Source organism: Struthio camelus, chromosome 4 (assembly GCF_040807025.1).
Source record: "Struthio camelus isolate bStrCam1 chromosome 4, bStrCam1.hap1, whole genome shotgun sequence".
Lineage (NCBI taxonomy): Eukaryota > Metazoa > Chordata > Aves > Struthioniformes > Struthionidae > Struthio > Struthio camelus.
In genome coordinates this window covers 1,384,548-1,408,812 of record NC_090945.1, presented here as the reverse complement: position 1 = coordinate 1,408,812, position 24,265 = coordinate 1,384,548, and the positions used below count along the sequence as shown (strand labels likewise).

Sequence of the window (24,265 nt, the reverse complement as noted above, 5' to 3'; positions counted from 1 at the left end):
AGTATCGTATCTAAAGCTCTAAAGGCGCCTGCTGGTTTTGTGGATGAAGGAAGAGCCGAAGAACATAAGTAGCAAAACTCTCTGTGTCTTCATAAGAGCCTGCCAGAGGTTATGTGGTGGGAAATGTTCACTAGACAGGGTAGCCCGTGCAGGTATTTGGTATCTTTCTTGGGTGGCCCAGCCCCACTGCTGCGTTTTGGCGCTGCACAGCAGCAGCTCCCTGTGTCACAGATGGGTTTCGAAGTCTGTTTTTCTCCTGTTTCCTTAACAACTTCCCCCTCTTCCCTCCTTCCCTAGCCGCTAATTCCTTCTTACTCTGAACCTGGAGCTGCAGATCATGGCAGCAGAAACGGCCTTTTAGAATACAACACAAGATTTTCCCCCTGCTCCTATGTAATGCGATGAATGACTAGCTCCGTTGCAAGCTGCTGTGCTGGGTGGGGAGTTGGGATGCTGTCCTGTTGCCGTAAATTGCTGTGCATGGAGGAGGGGGTCGAGCGTATGTGTCTGTGGTCTTAACGTTGCTGCAGGCTCACAAGAGCCCTTTCTTACTCCGTCCCCCTCCTTTGCAGGCCATGGTGGAGACGGTGAATAACCTCCTGCAGCCCCAGGCTCTGAATGCGTGGCGGGACCTGAACGCCAGCGAGCAGCAGCGTGCGGCGACCAAGCTGCTTGACACCGTGGAGGACAGCGCCTTTGTGCTGGCTGATAACCTGCTGAAGACGGACATCGTCCGGGAAAACACTGACAACATCCGTGAGTGCCCGTAAACAGCATGTGCAGCCAGAGGGGGAGCAAAGGCTGGGAAGCCTGGCTCGGATCTTGGCCCGTAGATTGATTGGAGAGCAACTTGTGAGATCTGTCCTGGGCTTTTGTCGGAAGCACTTAGTGTAAGTCTTGCTAGAAGAGCCGGAAGGAGTAAGGCAGCTCTCTACCCTCGAAAGCCCATGGAAGACGAGCACCTAAACTCCTCTGCCACCTTTATTGCTTCTCGCTTTGTGTGTAAAGTCTGTGTTAGAGCAACGAGAGCACCGCTTCACGGGGAGATTGCTCTTTATCGTAATATAATTGTGTTTCATTTCGTACCGATTTGTGTCTTTATTTAGCTGATGGTTGATTTTAATTAAAAAACAAGCATGATGGAGAGCCACCAGCACTCCCACTGTGCACATGTAAAATGAGAACAACTCTTCTTTCCACGTCTGTGGATGCAGATCTGCAGCGCTGATATTTACAGAAAGTACTAATCGCCAATGGCAAAGAACTAGCATTTTCAGATTCTCGTTTTAGCCGTTGTCCTTAATATCCTGTGGCTCTTGTTTGCAACAACTGGTTGTCTTTTGTCTTCCACAGAGAGCAGAATTTATTTACTTTTTTTTTAAATTAAATTGTAAACTTCTACAGGGCAAAGATTTCAGCAGACATAGGAGTCCACACAGAGTCTAGTTTGAAACGCTCTAAGCCAATTGCTCTGTTTTCAGATGGTCTGGAAAACCCATTTTGTAACTCTGAAGCGTTATGTCGAGGATTATTTCAGCAGTGATTTTTCTTAACGCCGGTCTCTCTTGCAAACAGAGCTGGAAGTTGCAAGGCTGAGCACAGATGGGAATCTGGAGGATCTGAAATTTCCGCAGAACCTGGGCCACGGGAGCGCCATTCAGCTGTCGGCAAATACCTTGAAACAAAATGGTCGAAACGGTAGGTCCAGCCCCGCTGGCCTTGTGCACCGCTCGCACTTTCAGCACTGTTTCTGAACAGTTTGGAAACACTGTGCTTTGTTTAACCAGTTGCAAATATTCTGTTACTCACTACGTTAATATTTTAATGTTAACATCAGTCACCCGTGCCCTTGACTGCAGGATAAGTGGACTGACAGGGAATTTATTATGTTGTCAAGGGACTGAGTCTCCAAAAGTGTTAAGCGTGGGTAAAAATGCATCAGGTCCTTAAATGATGTGGCTACTAGGACACAGTATTGAGTCCCAGGAAGTGCTTTTAAATGCTGTTGTCTGCAGTAGGAAGCCTCACATGGGATGATAAGAAGCTTTTGTGAATAAACTGTTTCACAGTGGGGCACTATGCAAATATCTTAAAAGAGAGAGGGGAGAAACAATAGTAAGAAATATTAATAGCAAGCCAACGTGGCAGCAAAGGTTGATTAACCGTTAGGAGTCTCAGTCTTCAGTGTCTTTCTCTCTGAAGCTTATGATAAAGTGTAAATTAAAGATGACATTATATGTGAACGGTCTTTAAGCTGCCAAGTCATTTATTTCCAGATCAGTAATTTGAGCATAGATGTTTGTTCATCTCTGTAGCTCCGCTAAAGACCAACTTCAAACTGCCAGACTTTGTACTAATTAATGCACCTGACGTGCTCCTATTTATGGATTCTTTTAAACTGTGTACTTCGCTCACGTACTTTACTCTGTTTCTTGTGTAAAAACCTAGGTTCACCGAGATGAGTAAAAAAAGCTCCACTGGGGCAGACATCCCACTCTGTTAGTGGGCTTTGGATTGTAGGGAAAGAGAAATTGGGTTGGAGGTGAGGACGGGAAAGTCTGTACTTCTAAGGACGGTGTCAGGGAACTTTTGGTCAAAACCAGAGAGCCACATCTACCCGCCCACAGGTCACCAAATAATATTGGATTCAAAGAATCACAGAAGGATTCGGGAGGGACCTTTGGATATCACCTGGTCCAACCCCCTGCATAAAGCAGGGCTCTGTGCACTATTTGTGCACTGTCTTTCCTTCCAGAGGATCCTCAGAGCCCAAGGTGATTCCTTGCAAAACACACAAACAAATAACTATAAAGGCAAACTAATTATGCTCTGTTTTTATTGCCCATGCAATAATGTGCAAAGCAGAGGCCAGCTGGGTGGTTTCTTTTACAAACCAGTTGGCTCGTAGGTGTGGGTTTTACGCATAAGCGGTGAGTTTCCATGGAAAGAGGATGGATATCTGCTTGGCAAATCGAGAAAAGCTGATCTCAGAAAAAGGTTCAGGTTTGTTCAGAGAAGAGATGTACTGCCTAAACCAAAACCCAGCGGGCTGGCCTGGTTTGCTAACCTCTCTCTGCTTTCTCAGGTGAGATCAGGGTGGCTTTTGTGCTGTACAACAACCTGGGCACCTATCTCTCCACGGAGAATGCCAGCATGAAGTTGGGAACGGAGGCTATGTCGACGAATCACTCTGTCATCGTCAACTCCCCTGTCATTACGGCAGCAATAAACAAAGAGTTCAGCAATAAGGTTTACCTGGCTGATCCCGTGGTATTTACTGTCAAGCACATCAAGGTGAGCGCGCCTGGAAAAGCTTTTCTTTGCCCCCAATTTCTTAAGCAAAGTGCAGCAAAAGTGTGCTGATCTGAGGCTCCCCAGCAGCCCTTGATTAGTTTTTGAATTATACACCTATTCCCTTACGCTTTGTGTTCTTTATGGAGAACATTTATTTGCGTTGCGTTAATAAAAGTAAGGAAAGAGTCTCCTTTGAGGTGGTGCCCATTGCTCAGTTGCTGACACGCGTCATTCTGTAATTAAAAACTACCAATATCTTAGAATGGGCCATAACATTATTTTATCATGATGGCAGGGGACGTTAGAGGAAAGTGGAATTACAGTGAAAAAGGACAGTTAGTCCTCCTGCTAGCCAAGCGCAGTCATTGCAAAAGCTGATTGCTTAAAGCAATTAATTTCTCCACTCTGCAATGCAAATGAAGCAATCTGGTTCTAAAGAGCTGAATTTACTCGGTGGCTGAAATTAATCAAGAACTAAGTTTGCATTAGCAAAGAGAGCAGCAACAATCTAACTTTCTCTGGTATTGACAAGTAATACTTGACATATAAACCATTGCTGATTGTTTATGTAAAATTAAAGGGTGAGAGTTACAAAGTGCCTCTGGAAAAAAAACTGAGTGTATTTAGAAATCTCTGAAACCCTATCATTTTATTGCATTTATTCATTTCTTCCCCGCAGCAGTCAGAAGAAAATTTCAATCCAAACTGTTCCTTCTGGAGCTACACAAAGCGTACAATGACAGGGTACTGGTCCACCCAAGGATGTCGCCTCCTGACAACTAACAAGACGCACACCACGTGCTCCTGCAATCACCTAACCAACTTTGCGGTCCTCATGGCGCATGTGGAAGTTAAGGTAGGCACCGCAGAGTCACAGGCTGCCAATGTGCTGAGCAGAAAAAGTGGCCAATGTAACGCTGTTTTGTTACTGCAAAAGGGAACTGAGCAGTGAAATGGCTGTGTGACAGCAGCTCTTGCAGAAGAAACTGTGTGGCCTAAGCCTTTCTCCTGTTACCTGGTGAAGCAGGAGATGATTGCACCTATGCAAGGATGGTGCTGAGCTCCTGACATGGACAGCTGCTGAGGGAGAGGTTGCCGCACGTGTTTGTGAGGTGTATCCATGTAGCAAGTTCTTTTTTCCAGCCAGCAGCTAGGGAGAACAGATGTGTTCTCCATCTCTCACTACGTGACAGTAGGCTACACGTAAAAGGGAAGCTCCTCATACCGTCCCCTCTACAGATTGTTCATCCACCTGAGGCCAGGATCAGTACCCTTGCCTGCATGTGGGTCAGTGGTATAGTGCTGACTAGTCCCACTGGAGCTGAAGAAGTTGCTCATGAGAGTAGATGTTCCTCACAGTAGTAATAGCTTGGGGACTGGAGTGCATGTTTCAGGTTTTACTCAAGAACGGGAGGAGGTTGAGGTGGTTGTCCATTTCCTAAACAGTCTTGGCGGTCTTTAGTTGAGAACAATCTCGTCTGCTTGCGAGGGATGAGGCCCAGATCCCCCAAGCACCTCAGGCTCAGGGTTTTCAGTGTTGCGGTGCCTCCATATTGCTCACCTGACCCCAAAGCAAAATCCATGGCCCTGGGCTCAATACGTATCTAGCATCTTCCAGGCAGGCAGAACGTTTTGGATCCCCCTCCATGGTTGCATAACCGCAAAAACTATTATGGTTTCAAAAGAGCTATTTAGAATAGTTTGCCAGTGTCGCTCCTTTGCATATTTTTGTTTCACTTGATAATCGGAAAAGGAATGTGGGGAGCCACAATAAATATCAAAGCACTGTCACGCATGACCAAAGCTGTGCAAAAAAAAGAAATGGCAGCCTGGCAGCTCATTTGCCACAACAGCTGGGTCCAGCTGAGAGGGGCAGGATAGATGGGCTGCTGCAGGATAAAGCATCCATTGTATTCTGCAGGAGTTACTACCAGTCCAGGAGACATGCCGTTAAATGGCTGTGGCATTATGCTGGGAGTTGTCTGAAGAAATGGCCTATTCAGAGCACATGTTTACATGTTAATGGCGTTCTGCAGTCTAAGTCTGTTTCTGCCGGTGTCTTAGAACCGCTTGAATTTTCAAAAGAAATGTGTGTTTGGCTACTTATCACCTGCCTGGAGTTAACAGATACACCTGAGTCCCTCAAGTCAGAGGTTGCGCCTGGGAAATGCAGATAGTTTTCCACTCCAGTGATGTGAACGAGGGCGAGCCGTACTGCGTAATGCAGAGGCGAGCTAGCGCTGAGCAAGCCTATTCCCAAGCTGCAAGTAGGTCAGTCTTGTCCACGTGGCACTTCACCCAAGCCTCATTAGACTGGTGGCACCGTTGTTATCTCGGCTTGCAGAGGAAGCCCCTCGCTCGCCTATGCTCAGCCAGCAGGTTGGAAAGAAAGCTGCAATGCAGAGTTTCCTGAGTGCTTAGCCAGCGTGCTCTCTGCCAGTGGGTAACCCCTGCAAACACCTGGAACGTGAGCTTTCCTGCAGCTGCTCACTGCCTTGCTTCTCCCGGTGGTACCATCTCCCTCCAGTCTGCCAGTGGTGTCCTGGTCAGTGACTGGGATTCCCAGAGGCGACTGCCGTGCACGCAATAATTAATAATATTCTGGAAGTTTTGCAACAAAAACAACTTTCTGCTGTAACTGAGGCTTGTAGTTTGTTGGATTTTTGGGGACCATCCTTTGCCGTAATGAGGGTTCGTGATACCATAACTAATGAGCGAAAACACCATGTATCATGGCGAGTGGACAGCTGAGTCCTGCTCCTTAATCAAAAGCCAGCACCAGTGTTGACAAGCGTTGCTTGTGGTCGGGAATGAGCTCCGTCCCTGGTAGGGTGGCCAAAGAGCGAGTTTTCCGGAGGAGACCTCAGCAGAGGCGCTGTGAGTTACGGCCAGGGTTTAATTATGAGCAAAGTATATGTGGCAAGGCAAAGCGGGAAGGTAGCGCCAGTCAGCCGGTGATTGATGGCCGTCTCGCTGTCTGGTGCAAAACAGCTATACGTCTTTGTTTGAAGGGGGAGAAGATTGGCTGACCACCGTGGCAGGGATTATTTATCGGTGCGCTTCAGGAGAAGTTGGTAGGATCAATTCCAATCTTAATAGGACAGTACCCGATTAAGAGGAAGAGATGTTATTTCTGAAGATGCTTGGTGCCTGTTAAAATTGGTTGGGCCCAGAGCGGCTGTGTGCACCCAAACCAATGGGCTCCCTGCTGCATTTATCGATATGCATATATGTATGTAATATATGTATATTTCTTTGGAGCAAGAGGAAGCTCTAGACTCTCTTGGGAGCAGCCTTGTTGAAGAAGGCTTGGGCATGGGATGAAAGCTGTGTTGCTTCCCACAAAAAATCCCACACTAAATCTTCTCTAGGCCTGGGAGGAGTGTATTTAGACAGTCCTGGTGGGTCCCGCTGCCAGCCAGGACTTGGATTCCTTCTCAAATCTGTAATATTTCTGGAAGCCAGGAAGGCAGCGTTTGGCACCAAGGCTTATCTAGCGGTTGACCTTACTGAGCCACAATGTCCCCCTGTCCTTGCAGATGGCTGGGAAAATTGAGCCCTCCAGTTGGCCCTCCAATCTCCTTTGGAGTGGAGATGTTTGAATACTTGGAAGTAAATCACTGATTTCATCAGAGGAGAAATACATTTGGCCTGTGTTACATACAGGAAAATGTTCATAGTCACATAGACGTGTTATTAAATGCACATAGCAGTTAGATATGCCTTATGACCCTTAAAGACTATTAAAACATGATGGTTCCCATGTCATGGGACAAAGTTCACAGTTAAATAAGCCATTCTACCTGTGTAATTGCTACAGAATTATCCTTCAAAATTTACAAGCTGTTTTTCAGAGAGGCTTGCACTTTGCATCCTAATAATTATAACAGATGCATCTTAAATGTACCGTGGGAAAAATACGCAGCCAGAAAACAAGTTCAGTGCTGGTGGAAAAATGCAATTAAAAAAGCCCACCCAAAACAGAATAAGCAAAGGTACCTTAGGGTAGATAAACGCTGCTTATCAGTGCGTAGTGAGTGCCAGAGCTTTACTCCTCTTTTAAAAAAAAAAAAAAAAAGATAGAAAAAAAAATAGAGATGTTTTGAGTGTAGCAATTAATCTGAAGCTTTCAGATGTTATTCTATACCACATACACATTACATCATGCGAATTATTTGGGGACTGGAAGCATAAGGCAAGCTGAGGAGAGAAAAGAATAAAAATATATGAAGTCTAAATGGAATGTAGTGGTCCGTTGCCTAAAGCAATACAGCCATTTCAGATATAAAGAGCAAGCTAAACTTATTGCAGTGCTGGTTTACCCATACATTCGCACTTGTGGGATTGAAAAGCAGTAAATGAAAGCAGAAGTGGGTGCGGGACTGCAAAAACATGCTAACTGCAGGATTAAATTACTGAAACTGCTGTACAATAAAATTTGCAAAACAAATCATTTTGTACCACCAAAAGAGTTCATTCTCAAAAGAAAGGATACATTGCACATTTCGAAAGGTAACTTACTGCAGTACATTGTTAAATAGGAACTGCTTTAATTGAGCAGAAAAGTTATTAAATCTGCACGTCTTCAATGAGATTTTAAAATTCAAAATATGAAACTATTTGAGCTTGTGTTAGGAATAGAAATCTGGGACCTCTATGGACTCCAAGAATAATGAGATGTAGAAGACACATTCAGTAATACATTACATGCCTCTGCTGGTTTGTATGTGTTACCTACAAAATATCGCTATCATTCATCTACCCTCTCTTCAAGAACTCCCCAAACCTTGCTGTTCGGAAAATCCAGCCCGCTCTCTGACTAACCCATCGTGAATCACAGAAATTACCTAGGGAAAACCTATTAGGTCAAGTAGTCTATGCCTACAGGGTCAATACAGAGTTGTATCTGGTAGTATATCTCTGCGTTTTTGGTCCAGGTGGGCAGTAAATCACTGCAGAGAGCTCCTTGAGTCCCTCACCCTCGATTTGGCACATACTGGTTGGAATTCATCCCGAGTTTTGTCTTAGCATTTCTAGTTCAACCCTGCTGGACGTCTCACTGGTGATCTGCATCTTCCCCAAAGTAGTGGCCCAGATTCGCTCAGGTGGCAACTTTTGGATGTGCAACCTGAAGAAATCTAGAGCTTGATTTCCAGAAGACCCGCTCCAAAACCTGGAAGTTGCTGCTTGTTGAATTTGCTTTTACTTAGCACTGTATTCTTCCGGTGCCAGAAATTAAAGCAGATGCCATTGCTTCCTTTACTCCCAGAGCAGTGGATATTTATTTATTCATCGTCATCCTTCCTGGCTCTCGGATCTGAGAGCCGTGAATAGTTCCCCAGTAAGGAACCGCGCTGCAGATCAAGGAAAGCATCACCCCACAAGGTTTCTTGATGCTCTATCCTAAAATATGCAATTCACGTAGCTCCTGTTTGTGAGCACTAAGCCCTGCCCAGTTTATTGCGATCACATTCCTCTTTCACCAAGAGCAAGGTTCAGGCTGAGTTCCCCTTTGATTAGGTTTTAGACTCTCTGAAACACAGAATTTACCTGTAACTAACTTGGCATATCTCTTTGGTCTTTATGCCTGTGGTCTCCTTCATCCTTCCCTCTGGTAAATAAAGGCGTCATCAAGCTGGGAAATTGCTGTGCCTTGACCATAGTTAGATAGAATTTTTTTAGAGTTGCTGTGCCAACTGCCATTTGGATTGCTCTTTGGCCATCCAGTAGAAGTCTCATTCTTAAGAGAGATGAAAGAGGTGAGAAAGGGAAAGAACAAGTGGGCGAGAGGCAGCGTGGCTTGTGGTGGTTCATTGCTGTAAATGGTGTAGCTGCGGCCACAAGGACTGTCAAGTGGAGGCAGTGGCTGTGGCGTGGTGGAGCAAGGTCCTTGCTGTTTCCAGGAGCCAGATTGGCTCAGGCCATTGGCGGACGACAGAAGCGGACGACGCCGTGTCCAGATTTTTCTGGGAATTCAGATGAACTAGCTGAAAGCCTTGGCAGGGCAGATGTCTACCCTATGAGTTTGGCGTAGCTGCTGTAGCTTGTTTCTGGGGTTAGCGATGTCTTATGAGCAAGCAGAGCCGTGCTGCTTTCCTAAATGCTGCCAGAGCAGAAGGGCCAGGAAGACGCGATTGTTGGCCCGAATCTCTTCTCCTCTTCTCCCACATCATGCGACTGTGAGACTCGTTTCACTGCTGGGAAGTCAGAGCAGTGTTGGCCAGCAGGATGGAAACCCTGGGCTTTTGCCATGCGCTATGTCCATGCCCATCTGTGGGCCAGCTTTTGTAACGCATGACAAGGTGATGTCTGTACTCATCTAGATGTGTCCATGTTCCCCCATATTGCTTTATTCGGGCAGTGGCTTATACCGGCTGCTTCACCCACTGGGCATGGGGAGATTAGCACCTCTGCGTGGGCATTTGCATTTTTGGTGGGTTGTCGTGACCTTGGGGCTAGGCTTCTGTTGGGGAGAAGATTGTGCAAAAAGGGTTCTCCTGGGAGGCCTTCATCAGGCTGCAGAAGGCAGAGGAGGAGGAGGACGGGCTGTGTGACCCATGCAGAATACATGGGCGGCAGCTGTTAGGAGCGAGGCAAGGAGAGGGAAAGCAGCTAAACCACCTTGCGTGATGGGATCTGGGCCTGATTTTAAATTGCTGTAGTCGGGAGGCAGTAGCATTGCCTGTGAGCTTCAGGCAGGTTTGTACTTTGCCGTGAAGAAGTACAGCCAGGTCATAGCAGAAATTCCCTCTCAGTAGCAGTGATGGGAAAAAGGGCAGAGGGAGTCCGCGTTGCCCTGGACGACTGCAAATCCGAGGAATTGCTTGTTGCACAAGCAACGCACCGGAGTTTAAATCTGTCCCACTTGGGTCCATGCCCAAGCCAGCACACTGCCAGATCCCAGTGGGCCCCGCGCGGTCATATTTGAGCGAGTCGATGACAGTGTGTTTTTATTTACTGCTTGTTATTCCTCCACCCCCAACCATATTACTGTTGCCTTTCCTAAAGGGACAGATTAGCCAGAGGAATGTGTCCTTTGCTGCTGGCAGCTCTGTTTGGCTGCTGTTTTCTTCTACTGATGTTTTTAATAAGGGAGGAAATGGCTGTTCATCTTGGGGAGAGTCATTCTGTCATAATCTGACATTCCCTGGGATTTGTTTTTATTAGCTCAGCTCTGGCGTGCAGGCGCTGCCAGGGCTGCTCATAGATTTCCAGTGCATTTTGCAGTCCGGATAATATCTCGGCTGCCTGCTCACCCCGTTGTGGTTGCTACCAGGGCTCCTGTAACTCACACCGCACAGGTTTCCATCAGCGCGCTCTGCTAGCCCGTCTTGGCCTCACCAAAGCAAAGACAGGAGTTTAGTCCGAAGCTGGGGAAGGCCAAGGAAGTCTTCTTTCACTGTGCTTTGGGTCAGGTTCGTGCCCAAGTCCCCAGCGTAAAACTTATGATAGGAGCCCTTTCATTTCAATTTTTAAAATATTAGTCCAGCCTTTGTTGCTGTCTTCTGAGTCTGTCCTGCAGTTTCGGAATGCGGAGGAACAAATCCATCAGTGACGTTTTGCACAGTTTACTTAATAAGTTGTTTCTGAACTGAAAATAACCTGCGCGTAAACTTCCCTACAAAGCTAGTATAGATTTAGTGGTAACAAAACTCAGTGGCTTACCAATCCTGACGATCTTGCACCAATCTTGACTGCCGTGGTTCGTTTGAGAAAGGAGGTGTGTTTTACCTGCTCTCTGCAAAATGAGTTCTTTTTAAGGTTGCAGGTCAGACTCCCTGGTCTGCGAAAGGTGAGGCGAGAGTGGCTTCAGTTCAAGGGTCTGCCAATTCCAGTGAAGCCCTGGGTACGTGTCATTTTGGCTTAGCCACCTGATGGTGTCAGGATCATAAATGACCTTCAACATGTGTTAGATGAGAAGTGGTTATACTGGATTTTTCATCATCTGCTGATACAGGTCATGGGCCCATACTCAATGGAAGGGGAGATACCCGCTCCTCCGCTGTGAATATTCTGCCGGGAAAGTCAGATGCTGCCAATGATGCTCTCAGGAAATTGTCCCTTGTCCTGTCATCTGGTGTCTCCCAAGGGCTGTTCCGGTTACCCAGGCCTTTGGGGAGATTATCGAGAAGCATGGGTTGATTGTTATTGATATGCTGATGGTTTCAGATGTATTTTCCATGGTATAGGGACCTGGGACTTGTGGGAAGCTGGAATGATATCATTAGCAGATGTGTGCTCAGTCAGGGACAGTGCTGGACAGGGCAAGGTAAAGAGAAGATTTGCTCCTCTTGCACATCTCCATGGGTCAAGGGCGCATTGCTCAGACATTGTGACCCAGGTACAAAGTCTTGGTGTCGTATTTATCATACTTAACCTTGGAAAACCAATTGCTGACTGTGCAAACCGGGTACATTGCTCCCTTATTTGTCACATGATGATCTGGTGATGGCAAGGATAATCTCATGGTAATGAGGACTGATTACTGCAATTCCTCTTTTTTCCATGTTGCTGAGGCCGGTGCACCCTTTGTGGCAGCAGAGTGTTTTACAGGTCTGGGTCCCCAGTAAGAGGCGGATCCCCTGTTGTTGGACTTGCTGATTTATAAAGTTCTGGAGGTATTTGGCATAATTTACAGTAGACCATGCCGTGGGAAGGGCTCCAGCGCTTACTTACTGCTCGATGCCCTGAGGGCATCTGCCATGGCACCCAAAATTTGGAGGTGCTCCTTCTGGTCGTTGGGTATCCCAAAGATGATGGAGCACACCCAGCCTTTGAAATCTGGCTCGTTTCTTCTCTTGGACTTTCAGAGAAAAGCTACAAATTAGTATTTTTTCCCCGAGGTGGTTTTTAAATTGCTCTTGTTCACTCTTTATGGTTATTATTCCTACTTGTTTGCTCTTTTGTACGTTTGCTGAGGTTGAGGGAGAGGTTGTAATTACGGAGAGGTTGTTCTTATGATTGTTTTCCAGTGCTGGAGGGATGGGTGTTATGTACATAAAATCAGTATTAGCATTGCAATTAATATTAAGAAGAACAATAGCGAGAGTGATAATAACCATAATACAACAACCAAGTCTGCGTTGTTTGATAGCAGGGCTAGCCGAGCCTCTCAGGCAAAAGGTTCATGAGTTCACGCATTGTCGGCCTCTCTTCTGGGCCTTAAAGTCAGCACAGTGATGAATTTGTGATAGGGGGATGGGAGCTGAGACCTGTGAGGTTCGTCTCACATAGAGGTCACCTGTCTTGTGTTGAGGAAGAGCCTACTGGAGCCTACACCTTACCAGAGACTCCAGCGACCAAAATGGACTAAACACAGGCTCTGCTGGCATGCTCTCCTGCAAACTGCCACTAGTCTCTCAAGCAGCTCACACTAACCAATGTAATAAACCCTGAGCCAGTCTGCTAGCAAGCTGCAGAAAAGCTGGTGCTGACTTGGGTTGGCTACCGCCCCCTTCCCTCTCTGACTCCGTGGAGGGTAGCCCTTGCACAGCCCACGTGCTGAATTTAACTCCCATACCCCATTACTGAAGCAGGAAGAAGCCCTCGGCAGCTCTCGTGTGCAAAGACCAGCTTTGTCGCAGAATGTACAAACTTGTGCCGTTGGCCTCGTATCATCCACCCTGGCAAAGTCCACCTGGCTGCTCTCTGCTTGCATCTGCTTACCTTAGCTCTCCCAGCCCCGAAGCTCCCCATCCTTTCTGCCTGGTGGTACCATCTAATCAGGTGAGCTGGAGGTTGCCCAGGGAGACGTTATCCTGCTGCTTTCCAGCAGCCACAGATGAAATAAAGAACGCTTTGCAAGAATCATGGCTTGCATTAACATTTTTGTACACTGAGTTAAGAAGGATGGATGAGCTGGAGTGACACTGAGATGATAAAGCAATGCGCTGCTGCCAGGAAAGCGATGTGTACTTCATCTTCTTGGTTTTTTTGGGTGCTGCTGGAGAAGCTAGATGGAATAGGCATTTCTGTCATGATCCGCAGTAAGCACATAATGATTTCTAGCCTCTTTGTTGCGCTTGCACTCCTTAATTCCTTACCTATCACAAATACTCCAGAAGAGCAGCAAGAGCGTTTGGGGAAATGAGCCCTTGTCCTCTCCACCGCCTCCTGGTAGTCTCCCTGGAGAGGAAACGGCCAGGAGAGGAGAGATGAGGGGGAGTCGCTCACCATCTTTCGTTATCATTTGATGCCTATCACTCATGCTGATAAAGCCAAAGTGCTGAAAGGTTTGAGCGGTTTCTCATGGGTGCTGACATAGCAGAGCATATATCAGGAAGTGCCTGACATTTGATGTGGCTTTATCATTGGCAGGCAGGCAAAGAAATGGATAAATTAATCACCTTTTCCCTCCATCTGTCATAGGGTTTTATCCCACAGGGAGGGGAGTGTTTCCAGCTCGCCCCGGCTTTTTGAAGTGTGACACTATTGTATTTGCCAGCCTGCATAATGCTTAAGTCATCAAAATACCAGCAGCGGAGGGGAACGTGAATACTGCTTGTAACACAGCTTGGTGGACCACAAAGCTGGATTTCGTGGCTCTCAGGGCTGTTCGAAAAGGCCCTAGAGATTTGCAGGCGATCTTTCCCTCAGCTCACTGACTCTAACCACTTAGCCCCGAGCAGCAGTCCTGTGACTGACCATATATTTCTCGTTTCTTTATTTATATTTTACTAAGCAATGATATCTCTAATTTCACTACATGTGGAGGAAACCTGTGGAGTTAGAGGCGAGTTCTGCAGTCAGAATAAGGTAGTGGAATACCCGATTCTCAGCACCCCCATCATTTTAGGGGGAAGTAAATGCAACGCAAGCACAGAAAGGAAGGCAGTGATGTTTTATCGGCAGAACCTAGGCATACCTATAGCGCCCCGATAAGATTTTGTCCCTGGGTTGCCTAACATTGCCGCTGGCCTCACATGCATGGTTTTTGGAAAAGTCCGTGTCACAAGAGCCACCCGCTTTCCAGACCTTCTTAAAATTTGTGTTCTGTTGCAGTTTAAAAGCAAGTGCACCTGCAAAAGGTCTGTCTTTGTTCTGGTAGTATTCCAGTGTTCAATCTGACTTCCCAGAAGTTTTAAAAAATAGCTCCAAGGTTTGAAAGAGAAAAGTCAGGATTTCTTTTTCCTTCTCCAGTGTGAAAAAAGAAAAGATGTTTAAGTGATCTCTTTTCTGTCCAAAAATGCCAAGCTCGTCATTCTCTGCAAACTTGTAAAGGGCGCCTTTTTTGCCATTGGCAAATGTTTTAATGGGCTTGGGCTTGTAATCGCCATGACTTTGTGAGTATGAAAGGTTTTTACACTTGACTTACTGTGTTTGATGGTTCTCTATGGAGTGTGTCTGCTCCTTTGCTGTGTTTGCAAGAAATGGAGCTGCGCGCAAGACTAGTTGTGTTTTCAGTAACATCATTATTTCTGGGATTTCTTGGGGTCTGAGCCTGTTCATGGCACCCGCAGCCTGCTGGATGTTGACTGATGGTTTTTTGGTCCTCTCTCCAGCACAGCGACGCAGTCCATGACCTGCTGCTGGACTTCATCACGTGGGTTGGCATCCTGCTTTCGCTCGTCTGCCTCCTGATCTGCATCTTCACCTTCTGCTTCTTCCGCGGGCTCCAGAGCGACCGCAACACGATTCACAAGAACTTGTGCATCAGCCTCTTTGTGGCGGAGCTCCTCTTCCTCATCGGCATCAACCGGACTGACCAGCCGGTAAGAGGCGAAGCGCTGTACCCTCTTGCCTCAGTGCATATCGGTGCTTTAACCTTGCAGTGGGATATTCCGGTGACACCTTAACTCCACATATAGCTCTTTGCATGGTCAAAAACCTGCGTAGTGTGAGGCTGCGGCTTGCATTACAGCCCAGGTCGGAGTCGCAGGGAATCACTGCAGTGACTTTGGTGGGCTCTGATTCAAGTCCTTTCTCAACAAGTGGAAATGAAATTCCTCGTCCTTTCTTCTCTGTTAAGGCAAATGTGTCTGGAAAGCAAACTAACGTGCTTCTTGCTTCGTTTTGTTAAAGAGCTCAACCCGAGAAAACAGAAAATTGCATTTTGCTTCTGCTTTTCACCAAAACAGACCTGTTTCAGGTCTGTGTTATTTACTTGCAGATGAAGACACTGCGAGTTTTTTCCTTAGCTCTAGGAAGCTGGTTGCTGTTCTGGCCTTAAAAGGCCTTCTGCCTGGCACTGGAATGGCTTTTGCATTTCCGCGTCCTTCCCTGCCTTTTGAGTCCCTTTGCCTTGTCGCCTCGCGCTCACAGTAAGTGCTGTGCTGTGAAGCCCCTGGTGGGTGTCCGACCGCGCCAACAGCACCCAAGGGTATTCACAAGTCACGTCAAGGTTTGGAAAATTGCCCAGGCAAATGGAGTCAGTGGAGTCCTTTGGAGATGGGAAGCTTCCTCCAGAACTCCCTCTGTCTTATTAAACCTGCCAGTTAGAGCATGTCTGTGTGCAATCCTTACTTGCATCGATGTAGCGTGGTACAAACACCTTCCCTCGCTCTTTCCCCTCCACCCGCAGATTGCCTGTGCCGTATTCGCCGCCCTCCTGCACTTCTTCTTCCTGGCGGCCTTCACGTGGATGTTCCTGGAGGGGGTGCAGCTCTACATCATGCTGGTGGAGGTGTTCGAGAGCGAGCACTCCCGCAGGAAATACTTCTACTTGGTCGGCTACGGCATGCCAGCGCTCATCGTGGCCGTCTCGGCGGCGGTGGACTACCGGAGCTACGGCACAGATAAAGTGTGAGTGGGGCTTGGCGGCGCGCGTGTGCCGGGGTGGAAGGGACCACTGGGAGGAGGGCGAAGCCCCCAGGGCCCCATCTCCGCTTGTGACTGCAACGGCGAGGTCGTCTCTCTTCTCTCACCAACGGGTTTTTCTCGTTTGGGTGAGGAAACATCTCTCTCTTCTTCTCCTTTTTTTTTTTTTTTTTTAAACTGTTTTATCAAATTATCGGGGCCTGCAAGCAGAATAGGTAGTGACTGGAGAGTGCATTAGACTCTGCAAATCAGAGCAGCTCTATCATTCATCATTACGAATATCCTTAAATGTTTTCAGTAGCTCTGAAGCCCAGTTAAGATGCTTGTGCAACACTGCCTGGTGGAAAACAAAGGGGAAACTGAGCCTTTGATTGTCTTTGCCAAACTCCTTACAACAGCAGGTTCAAGCGTGCTTTTATTGATGTGATTTTATTTTTCGCTCACCTTTGTCAGGCTGCCTTTCCCCAGTCGTTTGAACCGCATTATAGGTTCAATCCAAAGGTGTCCAAAGCAATGAGCCGGTGGGGTTTCTAATGCCCTCTCTGAGCATAGGTCAGGCCGTGGCAGGGCTTGAGGCTCTGTTAAACAAAACTGCAAAATCTTTGCCCGAAAACTACATTGGCACATACGTTTTTGAGGAGCTCTATCAATTTCTCCATAGTAGTTTGACCTACCTCAACAGGCCGAAGGGGCAAAGGCAAAATAACGCAGCATCTGATTACAGTTTCTGGAGTTCCCTTTTTAGAGTATTTTTAGTCAATTGCCACCACATCCGGTGGCAGCACGTCGAATTTTAGCCCAGCGCTGCCTAGACTTTCCAAAAACAGCAGCCCAAGATGTGCAGGGCAGGTGGGCAGGCAACGTGCAAGAGAAGAGAAGAAAAGGTGCCGGGGCTCCTGGGCGGCAGAGTTAGGTCTCTGCAGCCTGTCTGTAGACAGCGGGAGCGTACAGAGGCTAAACCGCAGCTCCCACGAAGGGCTGGGGCAGCTTTGTGTCGCGGAAACCTTTCCACTTCTGTTAAACGTGTATATATTCCCTTCTGGAGTGCAGCAAAATAAACGTTTCCCGCAGAAAAAGCTGCCTTTTCCCAGCAGGCCTGATGCATCCAAATATTTCCACGGCACAAGCAGAAAGTTTGGCCGAAATTCATGAGCGGTGGACAAGAAAACTTTGCTCTCTGCATTGACTCGGCAGCGCTCGTACGCCCGTGCCAGTTAAATCTCTTTCCCTCCCCATGCCGTAGAGGAGGATCTTTAATGATTAAACATGTATATAAAATATTTTGCAAATAAATATTTACAGAGATTTATAGAGCCGAAAATATTTATTTACAGTCTTTGATTCCAGAGTGCACAATTTTGTCACGTTCTCATAGTGGAAAATAAAAATATACAGTATGTTTTGTATAACTATCATGCTCCATCTGGTTGATGGATGATGATGTATTTTTCTGTATAATGTTATTAGAAGGGTAGAACTGATTAGAATTTGTAGGGAACTATATGCCAGGCATACATAATTTGATTGTGAGAAGTTGCTCGGTTTTGCCAGATTTTGTAAGGCCTCCTCGGGAATATATTACTTGCCTTCCTCTGTTATTTATTGCCTTTTTTTAAGGAGGACTTATGGAGCTGTTAGTGGTGTTTGGTTTTTGCCTGGCATTTGGTGCCACCGTTCGTGTATCTCAGAATGATTTGCTCAGGCCCCCCAGTGTCGGGTTTCTTGATGTCCTTTTGCTTTCTAAATCCAACCCTCCCGTAGCATACATCCGAAGTAAGGAGGCCAGAAGCAGGCCGTTGTTCCTCTCTGTCTCCACGTTCATCACATGGCGTTTATGGCTTTCCAAAGCCCCCCATGTCCTGCCGTTCATAGTGATGCTTTGCACTAGCTGCCCAGTAATGACACGCTCTTGAGCTTAATTATTCCAAGGGTTGGCAGTGATTCTCCTCCTCGTATTATTTTTTGCTTAGGAGCAGCGTGAACCACCCATGTTAGGAGACTTAAGGCTAATTAGTTTGATTTTATAATCTGTAGCTAGGCAGCGGTGATTGCTTTAAAAGACCGTCCCATTCAGGCCAACTGGGACTGTTCGTGCAAACAGGCTGAGCCACGTTTGACCCTTTCTCCCTGACTTAATGAGGAACGTCGCATCTCACCTCGTTCGGTTTGTCAGTTTGGGGAGAAAAGAAAAAAAAAAAAAAAAACGGGGAAAGGCAGGAAGCCTGGCTGCAGACACCGTGGTCGGGGAGGCAGCCGCGATGCTGGCAATGCTTCGGCGAACCTCCGAGCGGGCCTCTCGCCCCGGCCGGGGCTTTTCAGCAGCTGAGGAAAACTGGAGCTCTTGAATAATGACAGAAGGCAAATGTCACGATCCAACGGCTGCCGCACATCAGCTGCTGAGTCCTAAATGGCCGTATCGCGAGTTTCGCCGCAAAAAAAATAAGGTCCTGGGGACGTGGTGTGGAAAAGCGACGTCTTCTGCCTTGCCCCGCGTGTTAAGCGAGTCCCTCCGTCTCCCGCCCAGACCCGCGGCCAGGCATGGCAGCGGGCAGCGGTGCGAAATGCAGAGGGAAAGTAGTAATTACTGCTGAGTCCGCAAAGAGTATTGTCGGAAAATAGCTTCTAACGATAAGGTCCGTCTCGGGCAAGCTTGTTTAGTTTTCAGGGTTTGCAGGGTGGTTTCGCTGGGTGTTTGGCAGTGGAAGGGCGAGCAGTGTGGACGCGTTGAACGGGACCTACCTCCCCCTGCCCTGAAAGGCAAGTCTGGTGCACGCACCACCCAGACGTGGAGGCTGGCCATAAAGTCACGTGAAACCAGCTACCAGACCCCCACAAACAGCCTGATATGCAAGGCCCTCTTTGCGTTTTATGCCCCAATGGCAGCCGATGGTTATTTATTGGCTATATTTAATAGGTCCTGGGGGTAGTTTAGTATTTGATTTCTCCTCATGCAGAAGATAGAGCCAAGTCTTTGTAGTTCATATTGTTTGGGCAATGCTTTGGGTGAATAGCGAGCGGCAAGCCCAGCACTGAACACCCTTGCGTGACTTTGGAAGAAATAGCCGAATTCTTCCTGCTGCGTCTCAGGCGCCCGAGATGAGCAGCGTTGGGTAGCGCTTGGCCTGGTGGCTTCCCCTTTCCAAGGGGCTCATCTACGTGGCTCATCAGGCCTGCGATTTGGTCTTTAAGGGAAGAGAAGCCCTGTGTGGGACTTGTCCCGTTAGTGGTTTTACATCTCGGCGTCGGAGCTGGCAGGTTGCCCGCGTTTTGGTGCTTTCTTCCAAATTTGCACTTTTAATGAGGTGTGACTTCAGTGGGTTCAAAGTTGCAGCTCTTCCGCGATGACCCCAGAAAGACTTTTTAAAATCCCCGCTAGCTCAGAGGCAGCCCCGGGGCCCGAGCGTCGCAGAGGGCTTCGCAGGAGGGCAGTTTGTCTATTCAAGCAAACGAAGGGGCCTTCTGCCCAGCGCACAGAAAGGCAAAAAAGCCCCCGTGTCGCTTTGACAAGCCTTGGGCTCTGGCGTCCCTCCGCGAAGTGAGGCAGGAGAGCCGGCACACTTTTCTCTGCATTTTTGAATTTATTCGTATTTTGACTTCTCCGGATCGGGGAGGTTCAGGGCAGGGTGCATCTTCTCAGCAGCAGATTTCTTTTCTGCACCTGTTGCCACAGACCCTTGAGCCCGTTGCAAAGCCCGTTGGAAAGGGGGAAAAAAAACCCTCAGCCTGCACGTTACCACTACCATTTGCAAGGATCGCGATCTCTTCCAGCACCATAAATTCATACCTACAGTTCCCGGCACTTATTGAATTATGCAATTCCATCAGACGGTCAGTGTAAAACTGGGGGTTTTTTTTACGCTTTCTTAGCCCTCTCCATGTAAGTGGAGCTGTAATTTGCGGTGTCGCAAACAAGACAAGAGATTATTATTTTAAGCATCGTGCGAAACTTTCTGAGAATTTATATTCATCTGTCTTGTTGCCTGTCACTTCCATTTTGTCTTCCTGTCACCCGGAATGAACCAGGGATGGAAATGTAATTTCCCAGGGTCCTTAAAAACTGAGGGAGTATTAAATGCAGTCGAAATTAAGCGATTAATAATTTAGTTTTAGGCCATGAATCAACTTCATGTGATACGGAAGACCAAACGCAACCCTTGAAGCCCTTAGAGGAAATAAAACGCTCTGGAGGTTTCGGGGGATACGATCCTTAGAAGAGGAAGTTGCCAAAGAAATTAAATCGCGGCCTTCTGGCATCAAAAACATACTTCCGGTTTGCACCGAATTTGCCCAGAGCTTCTTGACCGCGAACGAACCTGCTCACCAGTTGACGGGCAGCTGGCGTGGCATCATAGCTGGAGAGAAAAGGCTAGCGTAAAGCTAGGAAGCTAAATGCCTGCTCATCAGACCCCCCACCACCACCACCAAAAAAAAAGATAGAGATATACATATATATGTGTATATATATACGTATATATATATAAATAAAAAATCTGATGTAGAAGGCCGTAGAGGCCACCCCTTGCGCCGTCCTCCCCTTGCTTCCTCCCGAGGTAATTGCCTTACTCCGTCACCAGCACGATGCCAAATGGGGCTCATAATTCAGCGTTTCGGGGAACACGCAGCGCAGTGTTTCCCGTCCCCCTCCGCCCCGGGGGCGCGTTGGCACGCGCGGTTGCCTCTGCCCGCGGGTGCCCTGGGCGCGGGACCTGAACGTCTCCTGTCCCCTGTGTTTCATTGCAGGTGTTGGCTCCGGCTGGACACCTACTTCATTTGGAGCTTTATAGGACCGGCGACCTTGATCATTATGGTAAGCGCTCCTCGTTCGCCGGCCCGTCTCCCCCGGCCAAGGACCACAGCCTGACTCTCTCCCTGTCCCTGTATCTTTTGCAGAGTGCATCAAACTCTCTTTTATTTTTTTTTTTCCCCTCCCAACTTCGCATTGTAACAAGCATCCTCCGCGGTAACGAACTCCCTGCCCACCCCCTGCCTTGCACCGCATTTAAGAGGTGCATTTAGGGCAAAAAAAAAAAAAAGAGGGTGCTTTCTCCATTCATTTCAATGGCGCCAGCTAAACGGGACGCTTGCAATGACGTGTGCTGCTCGGACGCAGAAGGGCGGTTGCAGCAAACGTTTGCAGTTCTCCGTGACGCCGTTTGAAGCGCGGCCGCCCATGCAGGCACCAGCCCCGTGTCGGTCGCGTGCGCAGCCCCTCGGCCTTGGTAGCGCCGTGGCATCGCAAGCCCGCTCGCCCTTGTACCATGCTTGTTCAGCCCCCCCCCCCACACACACACACCCCATAAAACCGTAGGGAGAGCTGATTTCCTGGCGTAACTCATCTCTTTTTTGGGGAAGAGCCCGACTTTCTCCCTATCGCGTTGTGCTGTGCCGTGTCACCATTTTTTTGCTTTTTTCTCTCTCTCCCCCCGCTCCCCCCTTGCAGCTGAATGTAATCTTCCTTGGGATCGCGCTCTATAAAATGTTTCATCACACTGCCATACTGAAACCTGAATCCGGATGTCTTGACAATATCAAGTAAGTGGTTATCCTTTCTTGCTGTCCCCCCTGCCTTTCCTTCTTTCTTCTTCTTGGGCTGTTTATGCCCCTCTCTGAGGAGCGCTTGGGGTAACCCGACCGGGCTCTCGTCCAGCTTCGCGCGACGCCGCGGTGGCGTTGGCCGGTCAGGCCTTCGTGAAGGAAAGCAAAGTTGCCCTTGCCGTCCTGGAGGCCGGCTCGTCCCCTTACGTGGGAATTACGGGGCGGTTCTTGCCGCAGGCGCCGCAGCCTGACTCGCTCCCTGTGCGTTTTCCGTCCCTGCCGGATTTAATGGCCGAGGGTTTACTGGAAGGTGGTTAGTGTCAGAGAGAGGTCCCAGGGGCTGACGGCGTTAGAGGACGTGCTCTGCCAGCAAGGCGCGTTGGGCGCTCCGGCTGGCTTGGCCGCTGAGCCGGGGCATCTCGCTGCCTCGCGAGCTGCCTCGCTACGTTGATCAGCCTCCGTCAGCGCCTGTTTATTCAGGTACCTTCTGGCTTTCGTTGCTCGCTTCAAAAAAAAAAAAAAAAAAAAATGCAAGGGGGATTTCAGGTGCGGCGCGCGATAAGATGCAGAGCCTGCTAATCAGTCAAACCGTCTAACGAACTCGGGGAGGAGGAAGCTGGACTGGTGGCGTTGACGCTTTGCACCTAGAGAAGGGGAGCGTTGTCCGACGCTGCTGGATGTTGGTGGTTCTCCTGCCCCATGGCTGGGCTGGGAGGAGAGGCGCGGGGGCCGCTGGCTAGGCGTGCGTTAGCGCGAGAGGGTTGCTCTCTGAGAACAGGCTTGCTGAGGTTCCTCGCATAAAATCTGCCTTTATAATTAAAGCAGAGATAATAATTACTTACCGAATAAACTTGCTTGTAATAATCTCTAGTATCTTTGCTTAAAATGCCAGGAAATTTATGCAACCAGTTAGCATCATTGTAAAATATTTTATAGGTCCTTTGGCAGATGAGTGTCTATTCCAGATTTGACTTCATTAAAAGTTTTGAACGCACAAGCAATCGAAATGCTTTAAGATACACTGCTAATAGCCTTCCAAGCCTGTTGCTTTGTCACAAAATGATTTTTTTGCGTTTAAGAAAACGCAGCAAGCGTAACGTGAACTCAGGAGGACCTGAGCTCCGTCCACCAAGTCTGTCAGAGCAAAAATTGCAGAAGTGGCTTGATTGTAATCTGTAAGTACTTAAGCAGAAAGAAGTTCTGTGAGCCTCTAAATCAAAAGCATGTGTTGTTTCAGCATCAGATATGCCCAAGTTAGGAGAAAGTGCAGAACTTTAGCAGAGAAGGGAACTCACCCTCAAGTAACCGCCTTGGCTGGGGACGTGAGGGATCCTTCATCTCCGGAAATCTTTTAGTTAAGATCGTTGTCGTCTTCCTAAGTCACTTGCGCTTATTCAGTTGCAAACTGTGGCGGTGATACAGCAGTTCTGGAATAAAAAGCCACAGAGCGTGTTATTTCAGGGGTGACCAGGAAGATCCTTTCTGGGCTTAGCTTCGTGGGGGTACAGCGTTGGGGGGAACGTACCCCAAAGTCTCTTTCTCAGGAGGCACATTGACTTCGGTGGCTCTCAACACGGCTCCCAAGTGGTGCGTCTCGCCTTATCAGCTTATATTTAAAAAAACAAACCAAACCCAAGGCCTGCGTTGGAGGGCCCCTTGCTGTGAGGCGTGCGTGACAGCTTTACGGCACGCGGGGAGCTGAATGGGAGTTTGTTCTCCCGGTTCATTTCCGAGCGCCGTTCTGCGCTCGGCTGTGGTGAAGCTCTCGCAACATAAATCCTGAGCCAGCTCAACAACAGCAAAATACTCGATTCCCTATGGCAATGTAAAAATAAAGGCCATAAAATATTTTAATAGGCTGTTAATAAGCACCCCTGAAATCTGCTGCTTGCCTATGTCACTTTAAAGGTTAGAAATACATTATGAAGCGTAGAGAATAGAGAGCCAAATAACTCCACTTAAATTAATGAACTTGATAAGGGATCAGGTGTCACCTGGGATACCTTTAATTACTGCACCAACAGAAAAGCCATTCAAAGGGCAGTGCCTGCACCAGATGCTGTGCGACTGAAAGATTTGCAGGCGCTGTGCAGAGTTGTAAAAATAAACTTCCCTGGGCCTTCAGGAACAGTCCCGGCATTATTGCGCGAGCGCGGGAGAACCCGACGTTCCTGCACGGGAACGTTCGGTACCCGGGGGCTACCCGGCGAGAGATGAGGTGAGTAAAAAGCTGTTCTGCTCTCACCTGCATTAACTTCTCCGGCTTCACCCAGCGCTTTTCCGCAGGGTGAATCTGTGCCTGCTTCTGGGTAGCCGCCATACACTGGTGGATGCTTCCCCAAGCCCCCCAGGGCCATGGGCATCCTCCTGGTATGTCAGGTGGGTACTGAGCCAGCTCAGTGGGTTATGCCTGCTAAAATAGTGAAATTTGTGCTCTCATCCTGCTTTGGGGGCTCATAGTTTGTCATGGCAAGGTTACGCGGTCAGGAGAAGGCGTGAGCGTGTGTACAAGGGATATATTTTCTTCCGAGTAGCAGGAGTTGCCGTGCCCACCGGTGAAAACTCAGCCGTGCCTCCTGCCTCTATAGCCTACAAGGTGGAGGTGGTAAGACTATCGGTGGGGCGTGGATGCAGCCTTGCTGGCAGATGGCTCCTTGCAAAGACATGTCACCAGCTAGAA

At 48.2% G+C, this 24,265-nt stretch overlaps 1 protein-coding gene across 24 annotated transcripts in view; it reads left to right on the top strand.

The window, feature by feature from the left end:
• ADGRL3 (adhesion G protein-coupled receptor L3) overlaps positions 1-24,265 on the top strand; it is a 439,175-nt gene that overhangs the window by 359,529 nt on the left and 55,381 nt on the right. For 21 of the 24 annotated variants that reach the window (XM_068941083.1, XM_068941084.1, XM_068941059.1 and 18 more), the window contains 8 exons: positions 573-756; positions 1,576-1,698; positions 3,086-3,294; positions 3,974-4,150; positions 14,796-15,005; positions 15,815-16,035; positions 20,791-20,857; positions 21,491-21,582. In XM_068941083.1, the coding sequence (XP_068797184.1) occupies positions 573-756; positions 1,576-1,698; positions 3,086-3,294; positions 3,974-4,150; positions 14,796-15,005; positions 15,815-16,035; positions 20,791-20,857; positions 21,491-21,582 (1,283 nt within the window). The remainder of the gene's footprint in view (positions 1-572; positions 757-1,575; positions 1,699-3,085; positions 3,295-3,973; positions 4,151-14,795; positions 15,006-15,814; positions 16,036-20,790; positions 20,858-21,490; positions 21,583-24,265) is intronic. The other 3 variants (XM_068941073.1, XM_068941074.1, XM_068941070.1) reach the window with 1 other exon arrangement.